At 31.1% G+C, this 19,588-nt stretch overlaps 1 protein-coding gene across 1 annotated transcript; it reads right to left on the bottom strand.

Moving 5' to 3' along the window:
- Window positions 1-1,653: 1,653 nt before the first annotated feature.
- On the bottom strand, window positions 1,654-15,302 carry LOC134707810 (uncharacterized). The gene is made up of 13 exons (XM_063567857.1): window positions 15,074-15,302; window positions 13,961-14,062; window positions 13,204-13,341; window positions 12,663-12,758; window positions 11,255-11,398; window positions 10,364-10,459; window positions 8,409-8,557; window positions 7,277-7,375; window positions 5,799-5,926; window positions 5,515-5,645; window positions 4,758-4,805; window positions 3,652-3,848; window positions 1,654-2,523 (listed from the first exon to the last, which is right to left on the bottom strand). The coding sequence occupies exons 1-13, from the start codon at window positions 15,218-15,220 to the stop codon at window positions 2,289-2,291; spliced, it is 1,710 nt and encodes a 569-aa protein (XP_063423927.1). The 5' UTR covers window positions 15,221-15,302; the 3' UTR covers window positions 1,654-2,288.
- Between the last annotated feature and the right edge of the window lie 4,286 nt (window positions 15,303-19,588).

Consider the following 19,588-nt stretch of genomic DNA (forward strand, 5'->3'; position numbering starts at 1 on the left):
AAATATCCACAATCTTACATTTAAACCCTTTATTTAGTTTTTTATTCCATGTCGCTATGCTTATTTTGAAAATAGTTAATAATTTAAATAGATGTTTCATGCAAATTTTTTTATAGGGTAAGAGGTTTCTGTTTCCTACTTCGATAACACCACCATTCGAATCGAATATTGTTGGTCCTTTTATAATAGAGAAAATATAACTAAGTGTTACCAGAGACTTCAATTTCACTACAAAATACTTATGTCCTATAACTGTATGATAATCCGTAAGATGGTGAATACTTACATTTTCTTTTGTGAACATTAGTTTTATAGTAACCCAAACAATACAAACTAACCCTAACTGGTATATATCATATGCAAAATCTTTGAGAGCATCAAAATAAAATTAGCCCAAGTAAAAAAGTCACATTCATAATTGCCTTTGGAACCTGTAACTTATTATTAAAAAAGACTTAGTACATTATTTTCAAATTAACACATTCTAACTGCATCGTTTTAATCATGTCAAAGTGAAAAGTTACCATGTGATAAACATGTAAAACCATCAGTGGTGTCATCAAATCTGTGTTTTGATATGAGCTAATGGAACCGATTTCCGTGCGAATAGGTTTTGTTTCTTGTGATAATCTTCATCAAGTACACTGGATGAAACAGTGACATATAGGTTAAACGTTAAGAGTAAAAAAACAAACTGGGCCTATATAGAACATTCAAACTTATCTTAATAAAGGCAACAGTAGTATACCGCTATATGAAAGTCACAAATCGATTGAGAACAAATCCGGCTTATACACTAACACCGAGGTTAAACACATCACCTATAAGAGGGAAACAACAGAAAAACTGAACTGCCAAAAAAAACCAACCAAAAACGACAATGCAACACACATATAAATGAATTATAAAATTACAACTGCCATTTTCCTGACTTGGAAATAGGAAATCTAAAAAAAAGATTGGTGGGTTGTTTTGTGCCTAGCCAAACCTCGCTCTTTTATGACAATGTTAAATATAACACTAAAATGACAACATTACATGACAGGAATACATTACAAATAAATGTGAGAACATTCAGGACAGAGAAATACACATTTTGGTCATATTGAATACTATATCGTTTCATTCGTCTTTTAGTTCGTACACAGGTTAGTCAAGTAGCCTGCAGTCATGTGCTTCCAAGGAATATTGATTCGGTTATAAAACTTGTTTCGGTCTTCAAACTGCGTTGATTTGAGCGATACTGGGGAGTACTGTGAAGACAACACGCGCGTCTAGCGTACTGACGTATTGGCGTACCGGCCATCTTAGCTAGCGATCCACTCCCGCTCTAATGTATACGAGATATTATTAAATTTCACCAAACCATTTTTATTAAGATAAGTCAAATAAGTGTGATTGACTCATACTTTTACTATTTTTTTTTCATTGGTATCGATCCACTCCCGCTCTAATGTATACGAGATATTATTAAATTTCACCAAACCATTTTTATTAAGATAAGTCAAATAAGTGTGATTGACTCATACTTTTACTAATTTTTTTTCATTGGTATATATGATGTACAGACAAAACATTATCTTATAAATATTTTATTTTCGTATTGTATAACTTTGAAATAACAAATGGTTTAATTTGTATTAACAAATGATATATTTATAAAACATTATGCTAGGCAAACATATATAATATAATATTTAACAATAAAGTAGTCTATGACTCATAATTCACAAGAACTGTTAACAAATGTCTACTTTCTGTTTCCATTACGTACAGAAAGTTTGACTTATAACATAGATAAATATATATAAACATCTTCGTTTAGATTTAACATTAAACCAATCATCTTTGTTTTCCTTTTTATGTTTTACGTACTGCTATAACCCATATTAACTAAATAATGCCCCGTAATAGACTTTTCATAATGATTCATTTTAATTTTACCGTTCAACCATCTAGGTTAATAATCGACAAATTTTATTTATAAATTTTTGTAATATGTTAAGAATACAAGTTTTGATCTACTTTTGAATATTATTTCTGATATTTTTTTGATACTTGAATTGTGTATGTGTTCGATTCATAACCTATCCGCATAACAATTTGGAAGAGAAATCCATTAACCTATAAATTACAAAAAAATATACGTTATGGTATGCAGACAAATACGGAATGAATATCCAGACGTGATGTGTGTAGAATTCAATCTTGAAACACCCTTCACAAAAGCTTACTGTTGTAGATCTAGATCTTCAAATTTATTGCACACATCAATAGATTTTGGCAATCTACTCAAGACGACTGTATCTGTTATTTGTTTCAACAACTGCCTCAACGGAAAATGAATATCCTCTTTGATCAGCTGTTAAAACATTACTATTCACTATGTTTTGTGAGACTTGATTGGCTGATTGATGTGCTGGGGTAAAAATTGTTTGGATATCTGGTGTTTTATTTCCTTGTATTCGTATTGTTGATAGTCGCCCTCTTTTGTAACATACACCAAGACTTGTTGCTAAAAACCTTTACAAAAAGGAAATTTAGATACACAGTGAGAGGTTAAGCTAGCTATTAACCGATGTTTTATATAACATTTTTTACATAAGGAATATCCGTACCAACTCAAGATTTATGAAAGTTGTTTTCCATTCGTTTGATGTGTTTGAGATTTTGATATTGCCATTTGCTGAGAGATTTTCCGTATTTTTGTTATTTTAATGTTTATCTAGTTGATTTATGTGCATTTATCAGTTGATTGCAAATTGTTCTGCGTAAGGTACCAGTATGTCAAATACGATTCATTGTAACACAGAACTTCTATTTGTTAGTTTGTGGTCTGCGTTTAATGTATATGCATATTAATTCAAATGACACAACATTCAGTCATATTTTATGTGCACAATGTTGATTGCTGTACCCCTACTTATAGCATTTTAACCTATTATGTTTGTTTGTTTGTTCAGCCATTGTTGTCAAAATAATATAAATTTTATGCCGCTGTCATGTATGTGAGAGGTTTTGCTAGGTATAAGAAAAAAAAACAAAGTTTACTCCACCTTTTTCTACACAAGAAAATGCCTATAGCAAGTGAGGAATACGGATTTTGTTATCCATTTGTTTTAATGGGTTTGAGTTTTTGATTTTGCCATTTTATTAGGGACTTTCTGTTTTGACAATTCATCGGAGTTCGGTGTATTTTTTATTTAACTAGTTACCAAAGTTTCACTTTGTTGCTCTTTTTGTTTGTATACTTGTTGAATATATTTGAAGTGTTGTTCAGGGAATCGTTATTCCTGAAAAATGCAATTTTCAGTGTTTTCATCACAAATTTTTTTGTATACAACGGATGGTCATCTGTGTTGACTTGAGTTATCATTAATGTGTTCACAATAATAAATTAACTGTTTACAAAACTTTGAATTTTTGAAATACTAAGGCTTTTCTACTGAGGAATAGATTTCCTTAGCTATATTTGGCATTACTCTTATGTATTTTTTGTCATCAATGCTCTTCAACTTCGTACTTTAATTGTCCTTTTAAACATTTTTTTATTCGAGCATCACTGATGTGTCTTTTGTAGAAGAAACGCACGTCTGGCGTATGCATACAAGTTTAATCCTGGTATCTAGGATGAATTAAACATTATCTTACCTTAAACAGCCTAATTCAACCAAAATACACAATCCAATTGTCAGAACATCTATGTATGTTGCAGTTGTTACCGAATGAATCAGCGTGTATGCTCCAAATGGACTACCAACCATGATAACAAGTGACAGGAAAGTTTGTAACCAATGACGTGTCTTGATATAACGTGGAACAAACGTCCAGGTCTCCTTCAGTTGATACTTGAATGATTATGAAAAAAATAGAAATAAAGTTTACTGGTGTTAATCATAATACTGATCATAGATAAATTGATGATTTGGAGATCTTTTTATTACTGCAGATTGTTTGAACTATTTTGCTTGGTCGGCCGGTCAAGAAAGTGAAATGTAATACTATAAACAATAGATTTGTGTTATACTCTGTATAACGGTCGCATGTGTACACTCACAATTCTTCATGAAGTAAAACAATTTATTGTGGGAATTAAGGTATCAGTTTTGCATGAAATAAGAAATTATATAATAAAACAGGTAAATATGCACTTGTAACTGAGATTGCTAAATACGTCCAAACGTTCAATACGTTTACTTTTCACACAGACGTAGGTACGTTTCTTTTTTTTTTAATTATATGCTTGTTTCGGAGTTGTAACTATCAACTTTTTTTTTAAATTTTGATATTTTTAAACCCTCCAAATTTACCTGAGCCGTATTTACCAAACCTTTCGGAATTTTTGGTTTGCAATGGTCTTCAAGTTTGTACATTATTTAGCTTTTTCTTTTTTTTTTAATTTTAAACTTTTTGAAGTGTCACAAATGTGTATTTTGTAGACAAAACACGCGTCTTGCATACACAATTTGGACAATGATATCTTTGGTGAGTTTATTGTAAGTTCCAAAGCACAAGCAATGATTGATTGATTTGAAATGAACTTGTATGTGTGCTGTCTTCACATTGGAAATACCTGTTCCAAGTTAGGAATATAAGCACTTCGTTTGGTTTGTCTGATATTTTGATTTTGTCATTTGATGAGGAACTTTGCGCTTGAATTTTCTTGAAATTCGGTATTTTTGTTATTTTACTTTTTATAATGTGAGTAAAACTTTTAAAATTGAAAATAAACCAGATAAACTTGTAAATACAATTACTTTGTTCTTGCAAACTTTACATCTAAAGCCATCTTCATCAGCTGAACACTGAAACAAAGAAAGCACAATTTTAATGTTCTATTTGTTTTATTTTACATTCTACTGTTACCAATTAAATCGAAATACAACAAACTGATTTTTTGAAGCAAGTTTTATGTGCTACTTTCATTTTTTAATGTTTGTGTTGTTTCTTCTTGAAAACAAATTTATATTTCATCCTAGAAACTATTTTTTTTCATTTCAAACATTCACTTTCGATTACAAAATAAGCATTCAAGAAAACTATATGCATTGTGTTATTATAACACTTACATAGGTAGTTATTTGTATCGTTTTTCATTTTTATGTAAAAATGTTTGTTCGAATACACGGGAAAGTGATCTAGTGTACAATCCGAAAGATCTTGCTATAGAATATATTTTTTCATTCTTGTGTAATTTATGTGTCATATGTGTATGATGAGTATCGAATTCTTTGCTCTGATATAAACTCCGGTTCAACTGTTTTTATGGGTTAAGGTGTGGAACAGGGTTAACCCAATTTAAACGGGGTATCAAAAGATATTGACGTTTGGATATGAAAACAATACATTTAAAGGCTGGCGTGATCAGTTGTTAATAAGACACCATGATTCCAAACTAGGAAAGGAAATGAAAACAGCTTATATTTGCACCCTATACCGTCTGGTTTTTTTTATAAAGATAAACAGCCTTTAAACGGCAATATACTTGTTGAATTAAAAAGCTCGTATAAATACCTCCATTAGCCATTTTCGGAGACATTCGTGATGGACTGATGCAACGTCCCCTTTACACTGGCACGGTTGTATCAAATCTCCAGCATCAATTCTTTCTGGATCATAGCATATCCAACAATCTTGCTTTGTACCTGATAAACATATTAGGACTTTAAATGAAATACAAACTACGGTGATGTTATCAAAATAGTAACATTTCAAACTTTAAAATTGAAATTCAATTGAATTGAAAAAGTTATAACTGTATAGTATAGAACGATTCGGTTCCATTGATAAATAATTACCATTATCTGTAGATATTGTCCCATAATTTGTATGAACCGTTGGCTCCGTGTTTTCCTCTTGCGTGCAACTGTCAATTTTCAACGTTTTAAAGAGTTTCTGTGGATTTAGTACCCATAAACTTTCTGGACTGAAATATATAAAAAGAGGAAGTAATATAAATAATGATTTTGTTAATATGCTTCCGTCTCCAAAGTACAAACTATTTTTGTCGCTCTTCCTGATGGTATTAGGAAGTGTTGGGTGTGATGATTATTTATATACTATAACAAACACCAATGACGTATTAAATCGGTGAGAAAAAAGGAACACCTTAATAAGAGTTCGTAAATTTCGTTGAATCTGATTGTGTGCCCTAAGATTGGTCCAAACTATTTTCACTAACCTTAGAAAGCTTTAGACTTTTCTGGTAACCTTTAATTTTTTCCAAAAATTCGGCTATATAACTCGGGTGCTGAAAGCTCATTTATAATACCAGGCTAATGCATATGAACCCACGACCCTTGTTGTAGCTATATATTATACCTGAAGAAGTACAAATTAGTATTTCGAATGATTTCAAAGTTTTTAACAGTACTTATTTTGAAAATCAGGGAACGTGGTAGTTCTTGAAGTTTGTAGATATTAAATGTTTGAAGCAAAATGTATTTAACTGTCTAAAATTTCATTCTATGTTTTTTTCACTTGTAAAAACTGTCTAAGGATCACCACTTGGTGAAACGAACTTGATAGATTACCAGTATTGCCAATAATATATAGATATGATAAAAATTAAATGTATGATTCAAAAAATTCCTTTTCTAGATAATATCGATGTTAAACCTATTGTTCGAAAACAAATACAAAAACATTGTTAGGCATCATAACCGACCCAATTCGAAATTAAAGCTGTCAAAACTGCCTTTCTACTCAGGAGAAAACTTTCTGACTCAGTATTAGTTGAATTGCATCATATTTATTAACATCTAAAGTATTATACCAAATGCTATTCCTATCCTGTTAATCAAGGAATAAACGTAAAATTATTGCATCCGATTGCAATGAGTGTGTAGGTAAAGGTAATATATTTGGTAAGCTTGCTTGCTAGCAGAACCGATAAATCATTTTTAGGTTAGGTAAACTACCCTCCTTTCAGAGTAGACAAGTCCGACAGATCACCAATCTATCTGTCTGTAGGACTATGCTACTTCGAAAGGAGGGTAGTATACTTTACCTAATAATGACTTCACGGTTCATCTAGGAAGCAAGGTAAACAAAGACATAACCTTTACATACACACTCAATGAAATCGGCTGAAAAATGCAAACAGTATACATTGTAGTAACAATATCGAATTCATACGGAATAAAAGAAGGCGCTTAAAAGAGAAAGCATCTTTTTAATCATCACGTGATAAAAAAAAAATCATGTCACAAGAAATTGATAAATTCACAGGTATCTAACTTTTAGGAATTAAGTAATATATTATTTTAAAACATACCTTTTGCAGTTCCAAAGGACACAAGGAAACCATAAAACAACACCAAATTCGGCAATTCTGAATCCAATGTCATAAAAATTTTGATCAAACACTGGAAGGCTGAAATAAATACTAAACAATTGATCAGTCTTACAAGTCACTAGTTTGTAGGTTTGAGCTTTTAATTTTACCATTTGATAAGGGAATCTCTCATTTGGAATTTCCTTGGAGATTGATATTTTGTTATTTTTGTTTTATAATTCATTCGAAATCATATGCCTCTGATTTGTTATTTTCCTTTTTTCAATACAAACCTTTTTTCATTTTCTGATTGTAAAGGAAGTTCTAAGAACTTATCACCCCGTTGATCTAAGTATACTATAGGCGCATATTTTGAAAAAAAAAATGTTACCAGTAACATCGTTTAGTTATAACAACAATTGGAAAAAGGCACAAGTTTGCGAGTGAATTGAAATTCTAGACAGTGGATTTACAGGAAGTATTACTCTTACGCGTGTTGTGAGGTGACGTCTGTCGCTGACAGAAGATGTTCGTGTGTTGTTCTGCGGTTTGCAAGTTGTTTCGACTTTTATATTCTTTGATTGTGCGTTTCTTTCTCTATGATGAGTATTTTTCGTGTGTTTGTGCTGTATTTCTGTCACGTAGTGTTGTCATTTTAGATTTATATGTTTTAACATTTCCATATGAGCGCGATATTTGGCTAGCCAATAAATCAGGTTCAACCCATCATTTTTTCTTTAAATGTCCTGTACCATGTCAGGAATATGGTAGTTGTTATTTAATAGTTCGTTAATAAGTATATTACTCTGTCGTTTTTTTGGAACTTCAGTGTTTTTGCTGTTTTGTTAATTTCCACTTAAAGTTGACGTGTTTCCCTCGGTTTTAGTTTCCAACCAGGATTTGTTTTCTAACAATCTCTTTATTGTTTTTGAACAAATATATTCTACTTTTGCCTTTATTTAAAATCAATAAAAAAAAAATCTACCTCTGTTTTCTTTCAATTTGTTGAAATAAGATCTGGAATGGTGTTTAATTTTTTTTCCCTCTATTTCATATTGTGAAAGAACATGCATGCTATAATAAACTTAACTAGTTGAATTAAAACTATGGAAAAGTTATGACAGGTGTGTACCTTTTCTTCCAATTATCCCTGAAAGCATCTGATATGAGAAAAAGACCAGTTAGTAGTTGGAGACATGCTTGTGCTATCAAACCTAGTCTTGACATATGTAACTGCCAGGGATCCACATTACTTTGGGTTTTATTAAAAGCCCCTCGCACCTGTTTAAGAAAGAAAGCATCAAATGAAAAGAATAAAATTGCGTATCGAACATTAGTTCATATTAACTGTTTATCTGAATTTTCATTTGAACTTATCACAAAATTTCAATTTCACAAGGGTTACTTATTAACGAAAAGAAAAATCATTACTCGGATATCATTTCTTGTAGTTACGATCACGAATATTACCACGACCATTGATTCATATAGATTGCACTCTTGTTGTTCTGTATGTACTTTTAGGTCTGTGGTTTTCGCCGTTATTCTTCTTTATTTGAACGTTTGTTTTCTCAGCGAATTGGGGTTTTATGGGCAAGAGTGGTTTATTGTATTAAATCTGTGGTAGTTACTGTATGTATTATTAATCAAAAAGTATAACACACTTCATGTTTATGTGTTTGTGCTTTTCGAAACAATGAGGTGCAGTGTTGCAGTGATTTTCAGTGCCACAACTATCGTTTTAATATTGTACGAAAAATATTCAACAAATAAGTCACTTGACAAACATGTAGATATAGAAAGATATGGTATGAGTGTCAATGAGACAACTCTCCATCCAAATAACAATTCATAAAAGTAAACCATTATAGGTCAATGTACGGCCTTCAACACGGAGCCTTGGCTCACACCGAACAACAAGCTTTAAAGGGCCCCAACATTACTAGTGTAAAACCATTATTTATATGAAACGTTTGATCTGTTTTAAATCATTGAGGTGCATTTTTATATGTTAAGCCAGAAATGTTTCGAAATATAAAATTCAAATCTTTATAAGAACCCGGCCACGTCCAATTTTATATTTTGTCTATCGGATGAGTTAAGCCTTTTTCAACTGATTTTTATAGTTCGTTCTAATGTTGTACTGTTATACCACTGTCCCAGGTTAGGGGGAGGGTTGGGATCCCGCTAACATGTTTAACCCCGCCACATTATTTATGTATGTGCCTGTCCCAAGTCAGGAGTCTGTAATTCAGTGGTTGTCGTTTGTTTATGTTTTACATATTTGTTTTTCGTTCATTTTTTTTACATAAATAAGGCCGTTTGTTTTCTCATTTGAATTGCTTTACATTGTCCTATCGGGGCCTTTTATAGCTGACTATGCGATATGGGCTTTGCTCATTGTTGAAGGCCGTACGGTGACCTATAGTTGTTAATGTTTGTGTCAATTTTGGTCTTTTGTGGATAGTTGTCTCATTGGCATTCATACCACACCTTCTTTTTTATATTTATTAACAACTATGTTCTGTCACTATGTGGGTGAAAAAACCAAAATGACTGATTTTTTGATTTTTTATTAAAGAGAATTGGATCTTATTTTGACACAGTCTGTTTAGATCTCGATTTATTGATCATGAACTTAACTTTTGATATATAAACTGAATAGTAGTACACTACTTTAATTATTTTAAAAGCAGATGTTATGATATCGAAGTGAAAGTCAAATGAAATGATTAATATCAATATTTTTGTCTGCATTATTATTTTTATTTTAATTCGGAGATTTTCATTTGGATTTGGGCGTTCCTGGTGGAGGAAATTATAAAATGTTGGGTTTTTTTTCAATTTCACAGCGAGACGTACAGTTTGTAAAATTTGAATAAAAACAAAGGCTGATTACTAGTTCAATGAAATTGACAACTAAGGTATAATAAATGAGTGCAAACATATGGTCTTTAACCTTCCAGAAAATCATTTTTATTCTAGGGACAAAACAAATGATTTTACGTTCCTTCGGCACTTATAGATAGAAAAAAAACCTTCAGTTACTTTAAAAAGATAATTTTATAAATGGAAAACAAAAATTACCTTAAAATACACTTCAACTCCATAGACCAGGAAAAATACAACAGCAATTATGAGCAACAAACCAACGCAGCCATTGCAAATTCTGTATATTTTATCCTGTGAAGAAAAAATTGAATGACCTGTTACCATCAATATTTAGCAACCTTTTTATTTGATATGTTTAAAGATCTGTGTCTCTCTTTGTCTATTCAATACTTATAGATTATCGTTGATCATCTCAACGAGATTGATTTTCTCGCTTGAGCTGGTACAGCGAAAGTGAGAAAAGCAATCGAGTTGAGATGACCAATGATAATCTATATATCGCTATTTTACCTATGACGACGTTGTCAATTTCATGTCAATTTCGTTAGCAACGCCACGTGGCCTCCTTAGTTACTAGTGATAATTTTTCCATCTCAAGCGAGAAGCATGATATGAAAATTATCACAAAAAAAAAATCAAAAGAAAAATGCACAAAATAGCGATAATTATTTTTATCACATATAAAATGAATAAAATTTTCAATCCTTGTCGACCTCAATTTTGGAGTTTGTTAATATTATTTCTTTTGTGTTGTCCTATTTTCGCATATGATGTTTGTAGTAAGGTATGCAGCATATACGTCATTTGTTTCATGCGCCTCTTGTTCTCAATACGACACTTTCAATTTAATTCACTACTGTTCTAGTCTTTTCATTTAATAAAATGACATAAACAGTGAGGTCAAGCTATTCCAACCTTTATAAATCCATCTACTCTATTTTGTTACTTTTACATTGATGCTAGAACAAACTTAAATGAATATAACACTATGTATCAGTCATGCATATTATTCAGTAATTTCATAATTCACCAGACAGAGTTTTCTATTTTTTAGTTTGTTTCTCGCTTTATATTTAACATACTTACAGAAATGACAGGGTCTTCTATATCTGTAGCCACTAGCTGTGTGATAAGTAATCCTGATATGACGACATTAATTACCACAAATCCTATAATAGATTTACTCAGGAATCTTGGTTTATCACAGTCAATACCCTCCAAATGAAATGCCTGGAGTAAAATACAACATAGTTTAAATGTATAGATATAGGAAGATGTGGTGTGAGTGCCAATGAGACAACTCTCCATCCAAATAACAATTTAAAAATTAAACCATTATAGGTTAAAGTACGGCCTTCAACACGGAGCCTTGGTATGCTTATTTTTTTAGCTTTATGTATAACAAATATAAAAACTGTCTTTTGTGGATCACATTTGTTTTCAATATGCCGCAAGGCTTTAGTGGATATAATAAACTATCAAAAATACTATTATGTAAAAACAATTCTATGCAACTGTAAGACATTTTACTTGCAGTTTCTGAAGAACCACAATAATTTTTTTTAAGATGTCCAGCAATATTTTAATCTTGAAGTACGATTCAACGTGCAATCGTTCAAACTGCTTCGCATTTTTGATGACTGGGCCTTTTTATACTTTTGTGGTATAAGTTTTTTTGTAAGAATTTTTTGATAGCTTATGCTTCCTTCAAATAATGATTATCACATTCCTCGATACAAATGTTCAGCATAAGTATAGAATCATTTCCATAAAAGTTTAGCAAGACCATGTCTTGATGCGCTCAGGTTATCAATTGACTGGGTCAGATTATGTGAACGTTCATCTGTAACTCTCACTTTTCATATCGTATATGATATAGACATTTAAATTATAGGGTCGCCATAGGTTCTGATCGCCTAAATCAAATCATATGAATAACTAGCAGAGGATTAAACATTTTGTTTTCATTTTAAAGTTGAATACTTAAACCTTTTTTTCTCGTGCTCCTACATGCTATTTTTCTTTTATCCTATTTAAATTCTCATTTGAAAGCTTCTTACAGTCTGAGGTAGTGTAAAATCAGTGTTATCGATACCCTAACAAGTTAAAGGTCAATTATTCAGTATTATTACCAACATATGCATTGCGGTTGTACACGCTGTTATGAAAGTTATTCTATATCGTGTACCCATATATTGTTCTAATATAATGAGAACCGTGTGGTTACTCTTTGAAATTCAGATTACTTATACTTATCTTATTTGTTAGGATTTGAATTTCCAGCATCTACTGTGTATTTACACATTTTTAGATTGTGATAACTGTCTTATTCAGAATTGTATCATATATATCATATATCACATTTGGCTTAATTAAATATAGATGTTTTAAAGTTTGTTTTTAATTTAGAATACCTCTCCATGAAAATAGTTATTAACCTTCCCTTCATTATAAATATTAAACAAATAATTTATTTTTTGTTCTGCATAATTACCTCAGCCCAGAAACATACGATTAAAGATGAACCAGATAACAATATAGGATAGTAAGCACTCCACAAGTGTATTGATGCTTGATCTGATATGTGCATCTGAAATACATTTTCATTAATTATCAACTTAATAAGATGATGCATTAATTTATTGATGACTTCGTAATAGCCATTGTGCAAATGTTATTTGGAAATTCGGGCAGTTAAAAGCAAAATGTCTTTCATATCAGTTCAGCTTTATAAACTTTAGAACCGTATTTTTGTAGGTTTTTAACAAGCCGATTAACACGTTACAAGTGAACCGCATTGTTTGATATGTAAGCGACGCTATAATCAGGGGAAAATTAATTGAAGAAGCACCTTTTTTGTATGAGGCGAATGTTACAACCGGCTATTGAGATACACAATGCAAATGTGAACATTGTGTTTAGATTCAATCAATATTCATTTTCTTTTTGCAGTACACATCCATTAAATATTGCCATCTACTGTACAAAGTATACTAAACTTTTTGAATGTTTTGCAGCAGACATATTATACATACCTTAGTAAAGAAATAAACACCTCTGATAGCTGTTGCAAGTATCGTCAATATGTACAACAGTTTAGGACCTGTCATTTTAAAAACTGTTTTCCAAGATTTTGTCTTTTGCTTTTGATATTCGTTGCTTATACATAAAAACTGGAATAAAACAAACATGGACAATCAACTTTTTTCTAATTTTGTGAATTGATGTTTTCCTTGTTTTGTCTCTCGCGTATCATTTCGAAATCTATTGTTTGTAGATAAAATGGTTGTTAGAATTTGAAATCGTCAGTTCCTGAAGAAAATAGTGACAACAAAATAATCAAAAAGAGCAAGGAAACACAGTGGAAGAAGAAAACACAATATAGAGAGTTTAGAGAGATTGAAAAGGTAATGAAAGAACAATTTTTGACGAAGTCAAACTTGCTACTCTGTTTTTGAAGATATATCTGTCCTTTTTATTTGTAACTTCGTGTTGTGCTTCGGAAAATCAAATCATTCGTTTTATTCTCAATGAGGAGATATAGGAAATGTTTGTTCTTTTCGATCTTTTTTACTTTGGTATTGTCTGCTTTTATTAAACTTTTTGATTATCCTCTGTGCATCTTTTCTATCTCTTTTCGTTAGACTGCATCATGTAACATTAAAAAAAGTCGGAAAATAAATCTATTTGGAATAAAAATTATAGAATAAAGTTTTTTAATGCCTAGATACAACCATGAAATGTTGACCTTTAACATTCATTGCTAACATAATCTAAAATTATTAAACATACCAGTTGGACAAATGCTACTAGACATAGAAAAACAAATATTGTACCAAACGCCATAAAATATCCGAGGTTTGCATCTTGGCATGAACCACCAGTAAACTGGATCTGAAATTCGAATATTCATAAAATTATAAATTGCATTGAGATGAAATTCTAGTTAATAAGTATTGCAAAGTCACTCAGAGTTTCCATTATGTATCAAATTGTGTAGTGCATACGTTTTTACGTTATCATGGCTTCTAACTGTTTTGCTTTGACTCCCACTGACGAGTCATATGTACATGTAGACGAACTACGCGTTTGGCGTTCTTATCTTCAAGTCTACTCTTACCAAAGCATATCAATGAGTATGCAACAATCTTTTCGGGTTAAGATAGGGACATCATCTGTTTATTTTATTTTATTCAATAATGGTTAGAAGTAAATTAATTATGACATAACTAGTAAACCAGTTTTGATTTGAAACCATTATTTCGATCTGGAAAAGCTCTGAAAAGAATGTTCAGTTGTTTTGTTTTTTCCTGTACATAAACATATAATGCTTAATCATCTGAGAATACATTAAACAGTACAGGATTGACTGCAAGCCAAAAGTCTTGGACGACACTGACTTTACTGTAGTTTATAAATTCTTTAAACTTAGGCGTGCGTTTCGTCTACAATAAAATCAGTGACGCTCGAATCTTAAAATTTAAATAGTCCAAATAAAGTAAGAAGTTGATCAGGATACATCTGAAAACTGACAGAAAGAGAGAACAAGATTGGTTAATTTCTTGTTCATACTTTTCTGATGATTTTAAGATCAAAAAGACGATTTATAACTTAAATATTTACAAGTGTAGACACTTGCAACTACAAATTGATAACCTTTGATAAAAAAAAACCCAGAGATTGTATTATTAATGCCCCAAACTAAAAACCTGTCAATATATAAGTTTCTTTATTACAGTACAGAATGGAATATATCTGTAAAAGTAGGTTCATTGTTTCGTTTTCGCTGTGTGTAATATTGTATGTTTTTCACACTGACTAATTCAGTCATTTTCATGTCATGACGGAGTCGTGGTATGTATAATTAGATGTCAATTTTAACCAATCAGACAATGTCATACATACCAAACATATACACTGACCATCTTGACAAAATCCATTCCCCGAGCAATTTTTATGAACACATATATCGTCTTCCATAGATTCAGTTAATCCGAGAGCATATTTAGCATAAGCGGTGACTGCCATTTTAAAAGAAACTGTCGATGTCATTATCAAATACTGATATATCCAAGTCTATTTGAAGTAAATTTCATTTAATACAATAAGTAACAACAAATATCCATGAATGTATCTGAAAGGAAACATAAAATGTTTACTTTTCAAATCCATGTATAAACAAAAATAATGGAAAATATGATGATTAATTACATACAGTCTAAAACGGTTAGGTGTTATTTAGACATAAAAGATAGATTGTCAAAAAATGGTAAAATTACAAAAAATATAGGTATTTACAGATATCCTGCATTGATTAATGTGTTTCAAGTCTCATGTGGTATCTGCCTTTGATAATCTTGAACTATGTTTTAAAAAGTGTAAATGACACAGCTCTTCTGTCCAGTGTTTTCTTTAAACCTTGTTTGTTTTATAATCGAAGGTCAATATTGTCTCAATTAAAAAAAGTAAGTATAGATCGGTTGAACAAATGAAACGAACTTTGATCAAATCTTTTTATAACACAAAATACCAACTGTTCATTTCAATTTTCTAAACCTGAGCGTTTATTTATTAACATTAATTTGGTGTCCTTATACATCTTCAAAATAATTGATAAATATCAACGTAGATAACAACAATTAGAAAGCAAGTTGCATTGATATTTTGATGTAAGTAATAAGAATGTAATAAACTTACAATGTCATTTGAAATCCTATGTAAAATTGTCATTGTGTTGATTAGATACTGAAATATGTCGGACCATTTGTAAACATTCATCGTTGTTATCTCAATTTTATTGATTAAGTTGATAATACGTCTAGGGTAGACCACGAATATATATTTACAATAGAATCAGGATTACTCAAACTTTCTTTGAAAAAACCCACTTTCCCAGTTTAGCATTTCTGAAAAGGACAGTAACGAGACTTAGCATTATTAGCATTCCTGCCAATATGTAAATATAGAAAAAGTTTAGCTGCCATTTTAAAGTATTTTCGCCGTACTGATATTAATATCAATTTGTGGGTTATCCTTGAATCCCTGATAATAGTTAAGTCATACAACTTGTTTTGATTGCACTGTAATCCGACAAAATAGACAAAACGATATCACACCACTAATATTCAATATTTAAGTCATGGTGTCGTCCAGCTTAGTTCATTTCTATTTATATCTTATCTTTTCGACAAGGCTACGAAATACCTGTGATATGTCAACCTTGAGTAGAAATTTTTTTTCTTTTTTTTTCTCTCTCTCTTTATGTCTTTTAAATTCTTGGTTTCGTTGGTTTTACCGTTTGGATGGTTTTTATGTTTCTTTGTTACATATATGACGTGGCTCTGTACTTATACATCCCGTCATTGTCTTCTGTACTATGGTAAATTTGTGTATGCTTGTCTTTTATTTTGCTAAAATGCTTGGTCTATATGCCATTTTGGGCTTCTTTGTTACATATTTGTTTTTTTAGGTGATTTAGATTATAACACAATGTTGACTGCTGTATTTTTGACATTTTTACCTATCATATCTGTTTGTTTTGTTCATGCTTCGTTGACTATATAATGGAATTCTTACGACTGTTATACAAGTGAGAGGTTAATCTAGCTATGAAACCTGGTTCAAACCATCATTTTCTACATAAAAAAAATGCCTGTTCAAAGTCAGGAATATGACAGTTGTTATCCGTTCGTTTGATGAGTTTGGGTTTTTCATTTTGCCATCCGATAAGCGACTTTCCGTTTTGAATTTCACCGGAGTTCAGTATTTTTGTGACTTTACTTTTTACACTAGTTATTTTTCATGTCGATTCCTTTAAAGATGACTGTTCGGTGTACGCCGTGTTGAAGACAGTACATTGACCTATAATGGTTTTCTTTTACAAAATGATACTTGAATGGAGATTTGTCTCATTGGCACTAATATCACACCTTCTAATGACTATATATGATTTTCGGAATATGTATAAAGATTTATCTTTTTACATTATAACACAAAATGTTTATTGTTCAGTGCTTAAATTTTAAAAAAGAGAGTAAAACTGTTTCTTACATCTCCCTTTCTGAGGATAAAAGTAAAACGACTTATTGTTGGCATATTGATTATTTTTTTTATAGTGATTTAGATTATAACACAATGTTGACTGCTGCATTAACCCCTATTCTTATCATTTTTTGACCTATTTTGTCTGTTTGTTTTATTCACACATTGTTGTCAACATGATGGAGTTGTATGCTACTATCATACAAATGAGTGGCTTAGCTAGCTAAAAAAGCTGATTTAATCCACTATTGTCTACATAACGAAATGCCCGTTCAAAGTCAGAAATAAAGCAGTTGTTCTTTTCGTTTGAACTAGTGGTTTTTTTTTCATTCGGCAAGGGGCCTTCTGATTTGGATTTTTCTTGGAATTTGTAAATTTTGTTTTTTACTTTTTATAGTATACTATTGTAGTTTGTGTTTTCACTTGTTCTAAAGAACTCTTTTGGATATAATAAAAACCGAGACTATTCAAAATGGTAAATGTCCTTCATGGGTCCTCTTATGGATTATCAAGAAGTTATTCTATTTTTAGCATCTATTTTGATTTTGATGAGTATTGACCCTGCTCATAGAAAGTAGTTCATATTTATCTATAGTATGAACGATAACATTTTGTCATCCGTTATATAACTATTGTTTGGGATGTATGATTGATGTTGGAATTTTTTAACGACCTTGACTGGATATATGGTCCTCATACGGTCAGCTGATGTATGGTTTAAAACAAACATTGACCTTTATGTGTGCGTGGGAGAACATTCGTAATTAACCCAAAAAAAAACAATAATTATATAACATGTATGTTTTATAAAATCCGTACTTTTGATTGGCTAACAACAATCGAAAGACTGTACAAAGTAATATTTAATTTCCAAGTATGATGCGACATTTTATAAATTATGACAGTACGTGCTTCCCGTGACAACGTGACAGCAATACAGAGGGAAAATGGAAAAAAAAAAAAAAAAAACGGGAACATTGACATAAGTCGTAATATCATGGTTGTAGCATAAGAAAAGTTATTATAATATTTGATTAATTTTTTTTTTTGGGTAAATTTACGAACCTTAAAACATTTTGATTGTTATTAAATTTTTGTATAAGCGCCTTTGTCTGGTACCTTTGATAACTATTTGCGATTTATTCAGTGTGTCAGATAGATTTCAATTGTCGACAATATAAAATAAAAGTATCAAGAGTGATTTGTTTGCATTAACATGTACCAATAACTCGCTTGTGTCTCTGTACTCCAAAAACATCTAAAATTATTTAGTACAATGAGAAAATTTACTTAAGGTAGCTACGAAGATGGAAGTTTTTAACGACATTGACTGGCTATACAGCCCTTGCACGGTCGGTCGTTAAGGTATGTGATGGTGATGGAAGTTTTTAACGACCTTGACTGCCTCAACATCCCTCTCCCGGTCGGTATTTAGGGTAGCTACGGTGTCATCCTTTATTTTGGGTTTTGAAGTAGCAGATGATATTTGGCGTAGATTTTTAAGGAAATCTGCTAATTTTGAGAATGGTATGTAATTCATGTGTAAGACGTTTAATATCAATATAGAAAATTATGTGTTTTATCATATTTGCGACTGTATTTTCTGAAAATCACAATATTTTTGTGTGTATTTTCCTCAAATACTATGGTATAGTTTCCTTTTATCACACAAAACTGGATTTTCCAAGAATAATCTATACATAATCTGATAATTCTGCTTAACCTGTAGCGTAAAAAAAATGTCTGGTGACCCATACTTTTTATTATATTTTTGAAAAAAGTATGATAAAAACTTCATTTTGGCAAATAATTAAAAAAAATCACTATTGATTATAATTAAGACAACCAAGCCACCTTAAGAAAACATGCACATATTGCAGTTTTAGTAGTCAGCACTTCTGTTATCATTGATATGTTTATAATTATATAATTTAACTGTTAACAAAACTTTGAATTTTGGAAAATACTTAGGCTTTTCCACCTCAGGAAAAGATTACCTTAGCTGTATTTGGCAAAAATTTTAGGAATTCTTGGTCTTCAATGCTCTTAAACTTCGTACTTTATTTGGCCTGTATAACATTTTTGATTCGAGCGTCACTGATGAGTCTTTTGTAGACGAAACACGCGTCTGGCGTAAATATTAAATTTTATTCCTGGTATCTATGATGAGTTTATTTGTAACTACTGGGTCGATACCACTGTTGGTGGAGATTTATTTCCCCGAGGGTATCACCAGCCCAGTAGTCAGCACTTCTGTGTTGACTTGAGTTATCATTGATATGTTTATAATTATAAAATTAACTGTTAACAAAACTTGGAAACACTAAGGCTTTTCTACCTCAGGAAAAAGATTACCTTCGCTGTATTTGGCAAAACTTT

This window comes from Mytilus trossulus, chromosome 2 (assembly GCF_036588685.1).
Source record: "Mytilus trossulus isolate FHL-02 chromosome 2, PNRI_Mtr1.1.1.hap1, whole genome shotgun sequence".
Classification (NCBI taxonomy): Eukaryota; Metazoa; Mollusca; class Bivalvia; order Mytilida; family Mytilidae; genus Mytilus; species Mytilus trossulus.

Bases quoted from the DNA above. Each gene is read 5' to 3' on its own strand.
- LOC134707810 (XM_063567857.1), bottom strand. From the start codon at position 15,220: ATGACATCGACAGTTTCTTTTAAAATGGCAGTCACCGCTTATGCTAAA. The intron at 8,558-10,363 runs GTAATTTTTGTT...TTTCTTAAACAG, and splicing joins GAGTTGAAGTGTATTTTAAG to GTGCGAGGGGCTTTTAATAA. The intron at 2,524-3,651 runs GTAAGATAATGT...CTTTTTGTAAAG, and splicing joins GTTGAATTAGGCTGTTTAAG to GTTTTTAGCAACAAGTCTTG.